The sequence below is a fragment of the Lipophrys pholis genome, assembly GCF_963383615.2.
Source record: "Lipophrys pholis genome assembly, chromosome: 20".
Taxonomy (NCBI): domain Eukaryota; kingdom Metazoa; phylum Chordata; class Actinopteri; order Blenniiformes; family Blenniidae; genus Lipophrys; species Lipophrys pholis.
Genome location: NC_137648.1, coordinates 7,409,177 through 7,428,250, shown reverse-complemented (window position 1 = coordinate 7,428,250; position 19,074 = coordinate 7,409,177). Strand labels below are relative to the sequence as shown.

At 43.3% G+C, this 19,074-nt stretch overlaps 1 protein-coding gene across 1 annotated transcript in view; it reads right to left on the bottom strand.

The window, feature by feature from the left end:
* Positions 1 to 3,078: 3,078 nt before the first annotated feature.
* mllt10 (MLLT10 histone lysine methyltransferase DOT1L cofactor) overlaps positions 3,079 to 19,074 on the bottom strand; it is a 49,569-nt gene continuing 33,573 nt past the window's right edge. The window contains 9 exon segments of the mRNA XM_080489762.1: positions 3,079 to 5,417; positions 5,742 to 5,832; positions 6,101 to 6,118; positions 6,679 to 6,980; positions 7,141 to 7,196; positions 7,503 to 7,652; positions 9,340 to 9,542; positions 10,695 to 10,788; positions 14,846 to 14,963. Coding sequence (XP_080345888.1) covers positions 5,142 to 5,417; positions 5,742 to 5,832; positions 6,101 to 6,118; positions 6,679 to 6,980; positions 7,141 to 7,196; positions 7,503 to 7,652; positions 9,340 to 9,542; positions 10,695 to 10,788; positions 14,846 to 14,963 — 1,308 coding nt within the window. The 3' untranslated portion in view covers positions 3,079 to 5,141.

Below are 19,074 nucleotides of genomic sequence, written 5' to 3'. Positions count from 1 at the left end.
TTTTATTAAGTATATATAATTTGTGTGCATGTAAAACAACATATAATCAATAACAAGTTAGTTTCGGGCTAGTAGAAGTTAGATAACAAAACAAATTTGCTAAATGCATCATTTTTGTCTTTCCATGTTAGTTAGAATTGATCTAAAAAGTGTTGTTTTCTTGAAATATTATGTTTAATCGTTACCGATAACATGAATTTAAATAATTTTGGTTTCTAGTAAAAAATGATCCGGCCACCTAATTTCGCGACATTCCATTTTCTTCAGACATGATTTTGAACGAGTATCACACCTTGTCGAGACTGAAAACAAATTATGTGCTGACGAATTAGCTTAAGTTCAAACATGTGCCATTCCAAATCAACCTCAAGCTTTCGGATGTGCACATCACACAAGGCAGTAAATAGTTTTATTTGGACGGAGGAGCCCGAGGGGACGTGAAGGTCCAGCCTGAGGTCTGGAGAAGCAGCTCAGTCGGAGGGAGCAGGTATCTGTGTGTGCAGCCCAGCATTCCTCAGTGACAGCAGCTCAGCCGGCCTCTGAAGCCACAGATATCTGCCCTACATTTGTCTAATCATCCAGGGCTTAACCCCCCCTGCTGGCCCGTGTGTCTGCTCGGTGTGTGTGTCCCACTGAGAGGGTAAGAGGGAGATCTCCTGCCTCCGAACACAGGGGTTTACCAGTGTTCTGCATTTGCGATCAGGCACCCGGTCAGGCAGTGGATGGGGGTCCTCCATCAGCTGTTATAAGCCCCCCCCCCCCCCCCCCCCCCCCCCCCCCCCCACCCCTGGAGTGGGTTTCTTGTGGGTGTGCTGAGGTTGGGGTGGGGGTGGGGGTGGTGGTGGTGGTGGAGAGGGTGATCGATGATGGATAAAGCTCTGGGTGTGTGTGTGAGGCAGTGTGGCTGCTGCTATTACTGGGAGTGGAGGGGAGGCCGCTCTGATGGTGGGGGCTCATAAAGAAGAAGGTCCTGGGGGGTGGGGTGGGGGGGGTGGGGGGGTGGGGGGGGGGTGGCATGCATGCAGGCAGTTTAAACAGCCTGGCTTTGATTGACAGGGCTGATAGTGAGTGAAAGGGGGGAGCACATGAGGAACATTTGGTAGGGAGGGTGAGTGAGCAAGTGCCTGGGTGAGGGGGGGGTGGGGGTCTGAATGCAGGTTAGACTTTGGTTGTTTTGTGTGTGTGTGTGTGTGTGTGTGTGTGTGTGTGTGTGTGTACAGAAAACTCCTGAAAGGGGTGGGGTGGAGGGTAGTTTGGAGGGAGCAGGGGTGCAGGAGGAAAGTGAGCTTTTAATTACCAGGGCAGAAGCAGATGTAGCAGAATAGTGCCCCCACCTCCACCACACACACACACACACACACACACACACACACACACACACACACACACACACACACACACACACACACACACACACACACACACACACACACACACACACACACACACACACACACACACACACACACACACACACACACACACACAGCAAGGCTGATGACTTCCAGCTGCCAAGAAACACCAGTGTGTGTGTGTGCGTGTGTGTAGTGTGTGTGTGTGTGTGTGTATTTGTCAGGACAGGAGCCTTGAAGCACATTGTTTAAATTTAAAGATGTTGAGTGTCTATTGGCACTTCTGAGCCTGATGATTATTCATTTTCTACCCCCTCACCGCCACCTCCCTTGTTACTGAATGAATCACATCCCGCTGCTGCCACCTCTTCCACAATTTTCTGTGTAATTAAAGTCACATGAAATAAGCCAGCTAAGCCACTAAAATAAATAGCATTTACAAGGAAGCTCTCACGAGTGATTTAAAACTACAAATAAATATGAATGGGAACCATGTATGGTTTTTATTTGTCCTGATCTTATCCAATATCACATCATGAGTCGTATAACGCAGGACCACAAAAATCTGATTTTTAAAGCATATATGTCGTTCTTTGTTTTGTAATTAGTTATTAAGAGCTCCAGTCAGTATTGGTATGAGCTAATAAACATGTTACTACAGTTAATGGTGATTTTAAAACACTACCCTTCATGAAAATGATCTGTCAAGTCTTTCTCTAACTAGTTTACATATCTTTTGTTAGATGAACATGTACGACCTTACTATACGGCTCTCTAAAATGTATTTTAGGTTCACAAATGCATTGCGGCTACTGTATTAAATCATACAGAATTTCTTGAAGCCATTAAAAATAAATGTGCTGCCTATACTGTCCTTGTATAGATATACTTTTTTAACATAAAAACTATTGCTTCTGCATTTTGAGAATTAGTATTAAGCCACATATAAATGGTATATTATACAATAACACCAGACCATGGCTCCCTCCAACTCAAAAATGTGAATATTGCTTACAAGTAAAATGAATCGTCAGTTTTCTCTACACTGGTGGCACGGTGGTGGAGCGGTTTGAGTCTGGGAGAGTCACCGGTTCATCAACGGGACGAAGAGACAATCCCCCACACTCACATTTACCACTGTGGAACATTTCAGAGCCACTAAGTGACCTCAAGCGCATGTTGTTGGACTGTGGTCGTAACCACAGAAAAGAGCCAGCCAGACTCAAACCAGGGGAATTCTCACCGTGAGGAGAGCGTGCTCGCCACTTCACCCTCCATCCACATGTTTTCTAACTCAAGAGTTCAGCATGTCCAGAAATCAGTCCAACACACTGAGACAAAATACATTCACACCTCTGGGACTATTTATCACAAATGACCCTCAAATGAACGTTTCTTCACTCTGGGAGGGAAAAAAGGAGAAAAGTCGCCCGTGATCTCCTCCTCTTCCTCTTCCTCCTCCTCCTCCTCCCAGATCAAATGTGTCTTTTTAAAGAAAATTTTGGACTTTTTATGCATCTGTATTTCAAACCTGCTTGCATGGAAATGACACGTTGCCTAAACAGTCATAATTTTTCAGTAAGTTTGTACTTTTCCTCTGAGTATTCCCCCCCCCTCGAGATAAATTGTTCCAACGATTAGTGATTGTCTGTGTTCTTACTTTAGATATACAAGATTAATTCACAGATGGATCTAAACATATGAACACTGAATGCTTGTTACTTAACCAGAGTGTTTCTTTATTTTTCTCTTTTCAAATACAATGTCTTTTTTTTTCTCTCCCTCCCTCCCATTTATTTTCCACTGGTACAAAATTGATCCAAACAAATGTGTGCACAGATGAAAACATGGTGCCCAGAGTATAAAATGATTTCTCATCAAGAAAACGGTGCAAAACTTAAAAAAAAAGAAACACAACGTCCCTGCACATATAAAAATAAATTAATACTTTTGCGTGTCCAGTCACTGTCATCCTTATTGTCTGGTCCTAGAGATTCACACACACACAAACTGAGGCTTCATTGGCTTTCCTTCACACCAGCACGGCCAATCACGATCACTTATGTACACCAACGGCCAATGAGAAAGGTCTATGTACACTTAACGAGGTAAAAACTGTGCCACTCAATACCCCCCCACACCCCCCCCACCCCACCTTGACACATGTCCTCCCCCCTTACAAACAGCTATGTACAGCCACGCCCCCTCCCCCCCCCCCATCAGCCAGCTAATAAGTAGCTGCTAGGTTCCAAACACATGACACGAGGGTAGAAGTCATTAAAAGGGTTTTTACAGCAAGATTAGACTGTACGGAGAAAATAATAAAAACTTTACACAGTAGTACAAAATGATGTTAAATTGCAAAACCTGCGGGCTCTTAAAATATATCATCTTACGCCCATTTACACACACGCACACAAAAAAAAAACCTCTCCATAAATAAACAGCGCAACCCTAAGTTGGCTTTGATATTAAAGAACGCAGCAGAATTACATTTCCTTAGTTTTATTAAAGAGACGGGAAATCCAGCTTGACGGACCGAGAGCGTTTGCAGTAGTGAAACGTTGGGCTGAGCGACAGGGACCTTAAAGGAAAGCACAGTCCCACCTTCCCCCCCTTTGGCCTCAGGCACTTTGGGTTTGGACCCTGATTGGCCAGTCCTGACTGTTGCGAGTTATTTCGAGCGGCCGCTGCTGTCGGCCTTTTAGGTCCTGATAGGCTGGTCCTGCTGGCGAGGTAGGTGCAGCAGGGGGCTCAATCAGGACGACGAAACGACTTCCGGCAACATTTCCTTCAGTCACACCGCGTCGTGTGGACTCATGCATCTGTCTGAACATTCAACTCTTTCTTTTTTTGTTTGTCCTTTTAACATTTCATCAGCCTGAGTGAGCCCCCTGGTATCTGGCCCAGAGACGAGACAGTCAAAAGCAAGGCTTCTGTGGTGACCGTACGAGGCTTGGCTCACTGACATTTAAAGGATCTACAGGAACAGAGTGAGAGAGACGCGGGGAGGGAGGCAGCAGCAGCAGCCTGAATATATTCCCTTGGGGACCGCTGCGAGACAGATGTCAAACACACATCTGCTACTGTTAAGTCCTGTTGAAGGAATTGTCATTTTTCTCATATGAATGTATGTATTGCTGCTGTTCTGTGTGTGTTTGTGGCTCTGCGTGAGGCCCCTGAGAGTGAAACAGCAGAGAGACCAGACCAGGACAGAAACGAGACAAGAGAGGACGAGAAGAGAACAGGAGAGAAATCGAGGGAAAAACACTCAAGATATTAAAGAAGTAGTTTCTGGGAAGCTCACCTGATAGTCAATTTAACGGTAAAGAGAAGAGAACAAACAGCTTGTGTCCTCCGGTGGGACATGTTGACTAATACACACCCAGTTACTAACAGAAACATTAAATAAAAGACATTAACTAAAAGAAAAAGTGAAATAGAAGCAGCACTATGGCTAAAAACCAAAACAAACTAAATCATTAAAATAAATACAAATTTACAGCCATTGTTGTAAAACCTGGAAATGTTAACTTAAACCCGATAAAATCAACTACAGTGAGTCAGTGACGGCAAAAAAAAGAAAAAAAAAGAAAAAAGGGTTGCATCCGTATTAGACCAGAGTAAAAAGTACCAGGAAACACAGATTTCTCTCCTGCCAGCGTTCTCATCACTAAACTACAAAGTTGACCAACAGGCTGATCCCCAAAAGCTCTGCATATTTATTTTATAATAGAGGAAAGAAATAAAATAAAATAAAATAAATCAAAAACAAAGAAGCAGAAGCCGTCATGTCTTCTCCTGACCCGCGACGCCCACGGCTTTCTCGGCGAGCCGAGGCTTCTGCGCCCCAGAGCTGTGCGTGTCGGCGGCGTGTGCGTGCTGCAGTGCCAGGAAGGGGTTGGCGGTGATGGCGCCTTGGCCCTGGCTCTGGGCGCCGGGCAGCAGGTTGTTGATGGGCAGCTGAGCGGAGGAGAGCGGGATGGAGGGGATCTGGGCCGACTGCAGCTGCTGGAGGTCCTGCTGCTGCTGCATCAGTTGGTAGAGTAACACCTGCTGCTGCTCCTGAGGGGGGAGGGGGGGAGGGCGGGTGGGAGGGAGGGAGGAGGAGGGATTGCGTAAGACATGAATGACGGTTTCAGACAAGAAAAGGAGAGGAATGGTGTTGGGGGTGGGGGGGGGGGGGGGGCAGTGAAGGGAGAAGAGACAGAAAAGTGTGGAGAAGGAGGAAAGAAGCAGAGTTAATAAGCTCGGTGATTTCAACAATTGTCCAAAGGAAAATTGTAGCGTAGTATCTTTGTGTGTGTTTAACTGTGTGTGTGTGTGTGTGTGTGTGTGTGTGTGTGTGTGTGTGTGTGTGTGTGTGTGTGTGTGTGTGTGTGGTCGTACCGCTGAGGGTTGAGAGGACAGCAGCTGCTGGAGGTGATGCTGCTGCAGGAGGAATCTCTGCTGTTCTGACAACAGGCCGAGTCGTGCGGAGCTGACCGGGAGAAACACACAATGTCAGTCACACAAACATCACACACACACACAAACATCTCACACACACACACACACACACACACACACACACACACACACACACACACACACACACACACACACACACACACACACACACACACACACACACACACACACACACACACACACACACACACACACACACACACACACACACACACACACACACACACACACACACGAGAACCGCAGCTCCAAGCTGCTGCGGCGTGTTTCCCTCTCACCTGCTCTTACTAGTGGAGCTGCAAGAATCCAACACGTAAGCAAAGGGAAAGAAGAAGACAGAGGTCCAAATTCAAACACTGTCAAAGAAAGAATCTATACAGACGTAACTTTAAGATGATGCCTGAATTTTCAGTGAACATGATTTAAGTCGTGTTGATTTATTTTAATTGTATAGCTGTAGAATCTATGAGCCTCTGCTCTCCTTTTCTCATTTTAACTTTCAATATCTGCTAAACAGGAAGCGTAAACAACAACAACAACAACAACAAAAAAACCTGGGAAATTTCAAAGTGTAACGTGTTGATATTGCTTTTGCCTTCAACAGTTGAACCTCACTTGTTGACTTGCCTGGCGGCAACAGGCCACCAGTCAGAGGCACAAAAGCAGAATAATCGATGAAAAATGACCCAAATTTAAACACCTGCTCTGCTTTAGAAGAGCTGCTGGTTGGAACTGCAGAACTCAACTATGTCCCTGTGGTTCTGCTCGATGTGAATTAAGGACAGCTGAATGTGGGAAATACTCAAATTAAAATCATGACTGCCGCGGTTCAGTTTCTTTGCACGTCCATTAATACCTGTTATTGACGGGCAGCGTGACGCCTGTCGTTGCTCCTGTAGTGTGTGTGTGGGGGCTGACGGTGCCCGCTGGTGTCTGGATCACGCCGTTCAGCGCCCCGACGATGCCCCCTATGCCCAGAGCGTTGCCGGCGCCCAGAGCGCCCATCAGCCCCGCCACGCCCCCCAGCCCGGCCGGAGCCGCCGCGCCAGCGGCGACCCCGTTGAGCTGCGGCTGAGGGGGGCTCTGGGAAACGGATGGAGGCGTGGAGAGGGAGGAGGTGGAGCCAGTGCTGCTGTGACCGCCACATGACGTGTTGTCCTGGGAGCACACAGACGCACATGGCGGGTTGTTCAAGACCAGGACTGGACATAGAAATGTAAAGTGGCGGTTGCATTCGCCATGCAGTGAACCCAAAGCTGCTTGTTTCTATTACGAGACATTGACAATGAGAACTCACTGCACTGTGGTTCATGTTTACCTGAGCAGCGGCAGGAAGAGACGAGTCGGTGGCGCCGAGCTGCGCTCCCTTCACATCTGAAACACAAAGCAACACAATGTTTACATCGGCACCTGAAGAATCGAGAATATAAAGAAAATGTTATTAGTTTTGTTAGTTAAGACTCCAGATACGTTTCAGACATTTTTGATGTTTGAAGTTTTGATTGTTACGTTGAATAATTTTCAAATATTATAAGATACTTCATAACTGAGAATACAAATCGATAAAGAATAGAAAGCAGTTCAAGTATTGTGCGTGTGTGTGTGTGTGTGTGTGTGTGTGTGTGTGTGTGTGTGTGTGTGTGTGTGTGTGTGTGTGTGTGTGTGTGTGTGTGTGTGTACCAGAGGAGGCGGTGGAGGGGGTGAAAGGCACCGAGAGTTGAGCGCTGAGGAGCTGCAGCCTCTCCTTCTTCATGGTCAGCGTTTTGATCTGCTCCTCCAGCTTCCTGTTCTCCTCCTGCAGCTGGTGGAGCGACTTCAGCATCCCCACAACTGAAGATCGGACACAGGAGCATACAAACCGTCAGCATCTCAACACCGTAAATGTGCACAATGACACACAAACAACAACTCATTTACAGATCCGATTGAATATGTTGCGACTAAAGCTTTTAGTCGGCAGATTTTCCGGGTTCAACCTACAACCACTGGCCCTCCAGCACCCCCAGACTGATCTGACCACGGGCACCAGGTCGGTTTTGGCCCCCAGAATGACTTTGGGACGGGAAAATAATGACGGCACTAAAAGAGTCTTAGTGGGAAAACTGGACAAGAAACAACGTGTGAAGAGTTTGGAAGAACTTGCATGAAAAATGCAACAGTCGGTTGCAGCGTGGGTAATCATCAGAGACGACATGATGCTGAAATTGCTCTTATTTTACTTTGTACATTTAAACTTGTTCAGGCCAGAAACCTTTTTTTGGTTTACTTTTCAGAAAGAAGTCACACCTCTTTACATTCAAAGTTACACATTTAGCGTTGATCAAGGTTATTATACTGTAGTTTGACTGGCCCTGCTCCCTGGCATAGAGTAGGGCTGTATGCCGAGTTTGAAAACCCCTGGATTAGATAAATACTCACTGCAGGGAGGTCAGAAGTCAACATCAGCTACAATAACCCTGCTGTCTGCAGAGTTCAAGCACGCCTCAGTCAAAAAAAAAAAAAAAAAAAAGAGCATCTGCAGACACAGAAACTTAATCCTGTATTTCTATTCTGTTGCAGTTGACAGGAATTGGTTTGCATACCTTTTGTCCTTTCACACTCTTAATGATATCTACAAACTTCAAAAAGTAGCACAAATAAAAGAAATGGAGAGCGGCGTGCATTTCCTCATCATCACAGCGATTATTAGTGTCTCAAATTTGTAACATGAGCTTCTCAGAACCATAAAAACATTAACCTCTCTTCTGAGGAGTAAGCAGCCACCCTGTCATTTTGACATTATTGATCCCTGAAGGAATAATCAGACAGGCAGATAACAGATCCCACAATGACCGATAGAGTGAGAAAGTGACCTCAATAGACTAAAAACAAAAGGAAGACTGAAGTAGCTACAGGTGCTGCATGTTATCGAACTGTAAGACTTTAAAACGCGGCACCTCAACTGCTCTGGATGGCAGTAAAGACAAGGTGCTGAGGGAGCAGCAGGCGGCTCTACAGCATGAGCAACAGGAGCGAGGCAGGAGATGTGTGCAAGGATCTGTTGACCAAAAACCCGCTGTCTGCCTTCTGTGTGGCCCAAAAGATAATCTCCACAAACTGTGGTCATGGTTGTCAAATGCGTGTATTCTGATTTGATTAGCTTCATTTACAGCCAGTTTGTGAAATCTTCGGGTCGTACTCTTATAGACTGTAAAAGTGTTTGAGGCCCATCTCCACTGTAGGCTGCCAACAAGATTATGAAACATTTAAGTAAACAAACAAAAAGAAATCTGGTGACGTATGTCCTATTAGCTTTACGTTGAAATGTTAATATAACAAAATATTATCATTTCTGTGTCAGAGAAGTTTAAAACAGGTCGCCTATTTTTGTTTTTAAAGCTTTTTTTTCATTTGGGTGTAATCCCCCATATTGATACAGACATTTGTCAAGAGTTTCAGTGAGTTGAAAAAGAATCGTTTCAGTGGCAGAGACCGTGCAGATTATTTCTCACAGCTTTCAGCGAGTGTGTCTTCTCACCGTCTCCCTGAGCCCCCTGCTGCAGCAGGAAGCTCTGCCCTTCGTTCCACTGCCTCTCCAGGAGCTGCTCGATGCTGGTGGCCACCGGAGGCATCGTCTCCCCGCCGCCGCCGCCACCTCCCCCTGCCCCTAGCAACCCAAGCCCCGGCCCCGGCAACGACCCCGAAGAGTCATAGCGGATCTGCAGGCCACCAATGGGAGAGCTGTGTGAGGGTGAAGAGAGGGAGAGGAGTCGTAGTAGTGGGAGAGCATGGATAGAAAAGGAGAGATAGAGAGGTCAATAGAGAGATTAACGACCCAACATAAACGTCAGACAAACATAGACACTGCTGGCTATAAAACTACATCAATTTGTTGTTACAGTGGCCTCTAATGAAAAGGGGCCAGGCTTTCTGTCTGCGTGTGAGAGTGAGGAAAAGATGGGGAGAAGGAGGGAGGAAGAAAGAAGACGTGCAGCGAAGAGACAGACAGAAAGAGGGAAGTGCAGTCTTGATGTGATAAATCTTGGTTTCCTCAGACACTGTTGACTGTGAGAGAGAGGAAATGAGAGACAGCAGGAGGGAGAGCGCAGAAGACAGGAGGAGAGGTACAGCGTGAGGGCGGAGAAAATTAAGAAAACAACTGCAATAACCAGGTTTTTCTACTTGGGAGGCAAACTAAAGAAAATGTGATTAAACTTTTTCTTTCGAGAGTCGACAGCGAGCGCTCTCACAAATAACCATGTCAGAAAGGTATTTTTATCATTCTTACGTTTAGTAAAAATATCTACCGACACTAAAAATTGTTAAATGTTCAACTGTTGTCACATTTTTCAATTATAAACAATATTAAAATTTTTAAACAATGTCATCACTTAGACATTTCGAATAAATACAAGACAGGCTAAGAAATTATGCATGGTATTAATGACAAAAAACACTAAAAACAACCAACCTTATTAGGTGAAATCATCCATTTGACAAAGAAACAAACAAAAATGTACATGCATGATCAATATTCCCGGAAAGATCCATGTAAATATTCCCAAACGCAGGAGATCAGAGTGTCCTTCCATGTGTGATTAAACCAAGAAAGGAAAAAAATACATCTAACTGGACTTGAAGGATGGTTACCACCTTCAAAAACACAAGTTATCGTTGGCTGGGAGAGCAAAGATTGCCTGTAGGGGTAAAGCGCGAAGGAGAGAGTGTGCATGTGTGTGTGTGAGGAGCAAGAGGAAGAGAGGGGAGACGAGGGGCCAGCGGAGGGAAAAGCAGAGGGGGGGATGGGTGAAGCAAGGGGGGCCGGTGAGGAATGTAAATGGTGAGGGAGGAGTGGGTGCATCTGTGTGTGTGTGTGTGTGTGTGTGTACTCACCGCGGGGTGGTCTTGGGAGAAGCTCTTATAGAGAAGCCCTGAGCTCCAACGCTACCGCTGCCGCCGCCACTGCCGCCGTCTCCCACCTCCTGATCTGCACACACACAGAAAATCAATTGGACATCTAAGAACATGGCCAGGCTAAGCCAGCTGGAGTAAAAGTGTGTGTGTGTGTGTGTGTGTGTGTGTGTGTGTGTGTGTGTGTGTGTGTGTGTGTGTGTGTGTGTGTGTGTGTGTGTGTGTGTGTGTGTGTGTGTGTGTGTGTGTGTGTGTGTGTGTGTGTGTGTGTGTGTGTGTGTGTACACTTATTCAACAACGAAATGACTTACTGACTTTATATTGCGTCCTCTTTTAGATAACTGATCAGTAACTTCAATTTATTTTTCTATATTTCAAGCTTAAATGTTGAAGTTTAAATTGTGCCAACCATTGAGATAGGTGCTGCTCCTGGTTTTTTTTGTCCCTATATACGTCATATTCAGGGGACCTTCTTAGCAAAAAATACATGGCAAAGGACAACGTGCTCATCATGTCACCAATAATTTACACAGATTTAGCGAGAGAATGTTGAAATTCAGAGACTATTCATCTCAAGGAATGCTGTGCTTTTGGTCGGTATAATGCTTTTCTACATATTGTCCTGTCGCATGAATGGCACCACAAACCGTGAGGCTGTTTTCCCATTTACTTCCAAGTACTGAAACTTGCTCAGATAATACTTTGGGGCATTCCAGCGAAACACCCGTGTTCCAGCACAATTTGTAACATGACAATTTAACACTTGTGCCGAGATGATATCCAAATCCCCCACCAACATTACCACTAATAATAATGCAGTGTTGAAGGGACAAATTTCCTTCCTCTGCTTTGTGTATACAAATATACACACGTATACTGTGCATGTATGTACAAGTAATGGAAGAGAATCTTGACTTCAATCATTGCGGCCCACAAAAATGTAATCCTCACTGCCAGAGGGCCAGTTGAGATTACCATTTTCTACTGAAAGCATTGATGAGAATTAAAGTTTTCAATCCAACAAAACAATTTTACTGTGTGAATCTAAATTGGATTCATAGAATCTGTGTATTACCTACATTTTTACATTCGGATACATTTTACAGGGTAATTATGATTAATATTTCAATCAAAAATGCTTTAATAGCATTTTCTCCCCACTTTGTTCACCAATAAACCCAATAATTTATTGAATTTAATAACATTCTTTGGTTTATTATTACGTTTTCTATACGATTGGTTCGTGGGCCACAAAGAAGAGGCCACATGTGAATTATATCCGCTATGTGGTGTGAAACAAATGAAGGAGCTCGTTCTGTGCAAACAGACAGGACGACAGTTTGATCAGATTAAATAAAAAAAAAAAAACAACTTTAAACAATCATGAGCTCTAGATTTAATTCTGCAATGAAGAAATAAACCTAGAAATATGAAGACATGCATTTCGATTCTTGTGTGGCACTTTTCTTTTTTAAAAAGACTTTAGACACTGTCCAGAAAGTAGCTGGTATACACAGAGACACAGTTATAAAAACTATATAAATGAATAAAAGCTCGGTTTGCAAACGTTTAAGTAAGACTTTACTTTCAGGAGGACGCTGGTCCAGCAGCAGAGTAAATAAATACAGCACGGTGGCACCCCGCGCTATACAGACACAGAGATGTCTCTTAACCCTGATGTTTAGCTTGGCACAGTGGAGACATGCGGGCCCTCTCAAACACCATACATCACGTCCCTTTTATCTGCTTGATACCTCGTGATGTTCGCTAATGTTTTGACAATTTCTTCCAAACACGACTTTTACGTGATGACAAGTTTCAGGATTCATCCTCAGTAGATGACAAGATTCATTTTTAACTCCGGCTGTGAAACTCACGATCACTCTTTAATAGGTCTATTTGAATTAATGGGAAATTATATATGTATTGCTTTCAGTTGACTTTATAAGGATAATATTATTGATTTTACAAATGTTTGAAGACATACAAATGTATGTATGAGTCTAAAAGAATAAAGAACAGCACAGTCAGGGGAGGAGATCTAGATTAGATGTCTAGTAATGGTGTGTCACACACACACACACACACACACACACACACACACACACACACACACACACACACACACACACACACACACACACACACACACACACACACACACACACACACACACACACACACACACACACACACACACACACACACACACACACACACACACACACACACACACACACACACACACACACACACACACACACACACACACACACACACACACACACACACACACACACACTTCCCTCTCTACCTTCTGTGAGTGTCTCTCTCCTCCCTCTGGGCCTCTGGCCAGACTCTTCTTTTCATTTTCCTCCGTGAGAATAATGAATCACACATGCACACACACTTTTGCATTTACACACTCATACAAACTCCCCTCTACTTAAGACAGTCAATCCCAGCTTTTAGCCCCACCAGGTCACCACTCCAGTCCCTTTTTTTTTTTTTTTTTTCCTGTCGTAACCCTTTCCGTCCTGGCACCTCCCTCCAGACACTCAAAAGCAAAGAGAGAGGGCTGCCAAAGTAAACAGGCTACACGCATACAAACACACGCACACCTTGCACGTTTGTGCTCACGTGACCCTCACGGGCATGTGTAAGGATGCTGGTGCAGCCCTGCACACACTACGCACAGTAGTGCACCCCAGTGTAACAGCAGAAAAATATATGCATTAATTTAAAACTACTTAACAAATATAATTTAAACAATATGTAATGATAAGATCAAATGATCAATTCATTGACAATGAATCGGAATCTTCTTTACTCATCATATGAATTTAAGAGTTTTTTGGTTGTTTTACTCAAACTAGTAATTGTATATCTGAAAATTCATCTGCAGCTTCGAGTGAAACAACAGGGAACATTTCTAAAGTATACAACACTTTCTTGGCTTTTAACAATTATCAACTTGACTTAATTTACTGCTAATGGAACAAAAAACTGGTCCATTCACTCATGCAGTGTTGGTTTATTCTTGAAATTCAAACTGCAAATATGTAGACTTTCTTCCTTTCAAGTTTCTGTTGAGAATAGTACACACTGGATAAACAGATAGAAAAGGATTCAAAGAGCACAACTTTTCCATGTCAGAGCTTACATACATCTTAGAACACTAAATTACATCTGAGACAAGAAGGTCCAGTATCTGACCTAATCAAACTTTTCTTTTTGAAGATTTAAACAAAGCTGGCTTGTGTCTACACGCAAACCTTGCTTCAACACACACACACACACACACACACACACACACACACACACACACACACACACACACACACACACACACACACACACACACACACACACACACACACACACACACACACACACACACACACACACACACACACACACACACACACACACACACACACACACACACACACACACACACACACACACACACACACACACACACACACACACACACACACACACACACACACGGCCCTATGGCCTCTTGTCATTCAAGCTGATTAGTGAGCTGACCTGCAGGTCAGAGTGGATCTGGCTCTGATGACTGCTGACCGGCAGCAGGAACTGCTTCCTCCTCTTCCCCTCTTTATTCTCGATTTCTCTACGTTCTGGCCGGCCAGATGTCTTGCATCAGGAAGCGGCTACTCTTGATTACTAAAGCCGCTTCTTACTCCCTCATCAGCGGGACGGACAGCAGCGAGGTGACTTCTTCCTGCGGCGAGATCTCCGGATGGCTCCACACAAGCCATCTTCTCTTTTTTTCCCCCCCATTGACATCACGACCTCAATAAGATTCTTTTTTTTCTCTTTCACGCCGTCCACAGTTCAGTGAAGAGCCCGCTACATTTTCATTTCTAGAGCTGTACTTATCTGTGATTTATGTGTGTGTAAAAGAACAAAAGCAACACGGAGAAGGGGAAAAACTGAGCCGTGCAACTAGAGCTAAGTGGGAGGAGTTTGAGAACATCACTGACCCTTGACCTCTCCAAGGGATCACGAGGGCGTGACCTATCCATTACCCCCCCCCCCGCACACATACGCTCTTTCGTCACTTGCACACCAAGCATGCCACATTAGGGGAGCTGCCGTACCTGCTGATGAGGCCTCGGACTGGGCGATGAGAGCTGCCATGGTGGAGTTGGGGTTGAGCCTGTTACCAAACATGTGCGGGGGAGCCATGTTGAAGACGGACCCTGGGAGACCGCTCACCTAAGGACGGAGAGAAACAACACCTCAATCCCAGTCTTGAATCTTTCTTGAATACAGATACAAATACTTAAAACGCATCTATTTTAACACACTCACGGCTCCTCACTGGGATTTCTGAGCCCATGTCGGGGATTTCATCTCTTGTGTTGCTTGCTGGACAGTTTATGACGACACCTAACTCTCTCTGGAAAGTTCCTAATTCCTGCAGTGTTTGGATTCCTTACATGAAAAGCGCACTTCGAATTCGTCTGTAAAATGTGCCAAATAAATTCATAATTTAACTGTGAATCATATAAAATGTTACATAACCATGAAATCTGGACATTTCAAAGTTTCAGAAACTTATCAGAGTGTAACATAGATGTAATAAAAAGGTGAAGAGTGATGGTTTGAATTGTTTTTGTTTTTTAGCTTTTCACAATTCTGAAAACGCGCACGCGCACGCACACACAAACACACACACACACACTGATGCTGATCTTGTGTACATTTTTTAGTTTAAAAATATATATTTTTTTGAATTGACAGAAAAAAACTAATCTTTTCAGCTGTCACTACGAGATGTGTAATGACTTGCAATATGTAATAGAGTATAACTACTGTTACTTAATTAAAAAAAATTTCCCCAATAACAAGTAAAGATGCAGCCATATGAAAAAAAAAAGTGTTAGTACTTCTGTAAAACAGCTGTTGAGAATCCAAGTTACTTTTTTACCCGAGTAATGTTTTTTTTTTTTTGCATCAAGAGCAGTCATTAGATTCAAATTACATAAATAAAATACATACAATCAAAGCACTTTTTGTCGAATAAATATTAAGTACATAACAATGACACAAATAACGTAGACAAAAGATTGGAAGAATAAATGTGCTTGGTAAAAAAAAATAAAAAATAAATCAATGCTTTGAATATCGCATTAAATTGTGGACAAACAGACTAAAAACCCTCATTTAAGTACAAGTACTGAAAAATGCTACTTAAACTAGTAGTAACCTGACACTTACAACACCATTCTTGAGTTTGTACTTCACAGATAAAATCAGCTGTAATCTAACTTCCACTTTATCCATAGTACATTGTTTCATCATTGTGAGGATCAAAGAGGACTAAATGTTTATACCAGAGTACAACTACTGCTACAATGTTTAAATTGTACTCAATTACAAGTGAAAGTACTATTTGTAACAAAAAACACTGAGGCATAAGTATAAAGCAAAATTTTCCAAAACCTACTATAGTTTTGTTTTTTTGTTTTTTAAATGAATGCATTGACAACAGACTATTTCCCAAACAATAAATACAAAAATGCTACAATGATGCTTTTTTTTTTTTTTTTAGGATAGAAAACTTGTTGACAAAAATGTAGATCAATCAATTTAAATTGTGGATGTTTTCTGTAGCGAGTGATGATTTAAATAGTGAGAGTGTGGCATAAAGTACTGATTAAAAACTACTTGATTACAGTACTAGGAGCATTTGTAATTAGTTACTTCAGTGTAAGTGAAAATATAAAAGTTGTAGTTTGTATTTACATTGAACTGCGATATGACATTTATTTATTTATTTTGAGACTTGTCGTTGTTTTTATTACAGTTTGAACGAGCAGAAGTGCAAAGCTGAGAATCAATCCAATCAATGTGGTTTAAGAATTTAAATCCTCTGATCACTATTATTGATTCTCTTTTATCACAAAGTACCTACACATGATCTCCTGCCACTAAAGCTTATAGAGACAAGAAAAAAAGAGGACTGATGATAGTATAATGTGATTTAATGTACAGTTTAATCCAATTAAGACATTTCCCAAATAGGGACGGTTCAGTTAGAGGGTGGGGTGAGAGGGAGGATAGCGAGGGTGGAGCATCGGGACGGGAATCTGCTTCGTCTAAAATGGCCGACTTGTTTTCAGGCTGCTCAGAGAAGAAAATGCTCAGAGAAAAACATGTGACAGTGCAAAAAAAAAAAGAGAAAAAAAATCTGATCACACTTTATGTATGTGTAAAGGTCAAGAACTTTGCCATCAGGCTGAAATGAGAACAATAATAAATTATTTGAAAAATAGAATTAGTTGTGACTTCTGTATTCATTGAATAACCAGGCAAATTAAATATGTTAAAAAGCTCTTAGGGTCTGGTTTACCACACTTTGTATAGTTTTGAAGAGGATTTAATCAATTAAATGAAGGTTTGAAAATAAGCAGAGACGATGAAAAATGCTGAAAAGGTTGAGAACAAAACTGTTGAGGGAGTAACCACTACAACTTTGTTTAAAATCTGTCACAGGAGAAATAAGCTTTAAAATCATTGTTCTCATTACAAAATGGTGCGTGCAAAATGTGAGAAAAACTATGCAAAATTCCCTCCGCTCCTGTTCAAAGAAGCGACCTGTTCCCCCTGTTCATTTGTCTCCACTTCTGAAATGACTTTAGATTTCTTTCTACAGCCCACCCCCACCCGCCTTGCCTCCTCCCCCTGTGCTCAGTGCCATAATCCTGCCCCCTTTCCCATCAACATTCATTTTTCATTTACATTCATTTTTCATTAAAGTCACTCTCTCTCTCTCTGTCCTGGGCTGATAGCCAATAACAGTAGGCCAAGAGTCTGCTTGCGAACTGAAAATAGCAAATGGGCTCTCTCATTCACACACACAGACACACACACACACACACACACACACACACACACACACACACACACACACACACACACACACACACACACACACACACACACACACACACACACACACACACACACACACACACACACACACACACACACACACACACACACACACACACACACACACACACACACACACACACAAGAAGGGAAGCCTGTTGTTGTCATCCCTCCGTAGTTTTGTACTTTTGGCAGACTGGGTGTGTGTGTGTGTGTGTGTGTGTGTGTGTGTGTGTGTGTGTGTGTGTGTGTGTGTGTGTGTGTGTGTGTGTGCGTGTGTGTCTGCCCCAGATGCCTGGAGGCGTGCGGCACACTTTACAAACTGATGTACATGCTTTAAACTATTTGAAAAGGGCTCAAAAAAATAACCTTCTCTTCTCTTCCAAGTCAGCCTCATGCTTGTTTATCCACTCTTTTTCTCTCACGCACTAACACAACTCCAACTCTTCCATCCATGCTGAAAACAGACGGGATATCGTGTGCTTCAACTGGGCCTCCCGTCTTCTATAATATGGGCTGAACAGAGAGGAACCGGGCAAGATGAAGGCCAGGCCAGTGAATTCAAGGCATGAGTGCAACCCCCCCCCAGCTCCACCCACCCACACACACACACACGCATACAAGCACATACTCGCTGCTACCCCTCCCTCCCACCATCTATCTCTCCATCCCTACTGTGGTGCTTGTCAAATGTCATTACATCACAGGACAACGGAGGGGAGAAAGGGGGCAAAAGAAATGGATGGGGACAGAGAAGGAAGGTCGTGTGCGAGAGAGAGAGAGAGAGAGAGAGAGAGAGAGAGAGAGAGAGAGAGAGAGAGAGAGAGAGAGAGAGAGAGAGAGAGAGAGAGAGAGAGAGAGAGAGAGAGAGAGAGAGAGAGAGAGAGAGAGAGAGAGAGAGAGAGAGAGAGAGAGAGAGAGAGAGAGAGAGAGAGAGAGAGAGAGAGAGAGAGAGAGAGAGAGAGAGAGAGAGAGAGAGAGAGAGAGAGAGAGAGAGAGCGCAAAAGTGAGGAGGTAATTTGACATGGGAGCTGGGTGGACAGAGACAGAACGTTGGTCTTTGGGGAGGTTTTAAAGGACGGACACTTGGGTCAATGATTAAAGATGAGGGTGTTTTTTTTTTTTTTTTCCTCTTTCAAAGTGAGAAATGCTTTAACAGCTGAAGAGAACTGAGCTGATCCCATCAAACACCTCATTTAAAGCACAAGTACTATGGATGTATTAAAAAAATGACATCTGATCATGTAAACTTGTGTTGATAACTTGAGCCAATCATAATAAGTCAGCATTGTTTATATTTTGTTTACATTCTAATTTAATATTATGAATGTTTTAGTTTTTTCTTGATTATAACAGGGATGTCAGTTGTATTGTTGAATTAAGACAGAGGGAAGCGTTAATGTTAGATTCTCCGTCGCTAAATACATAT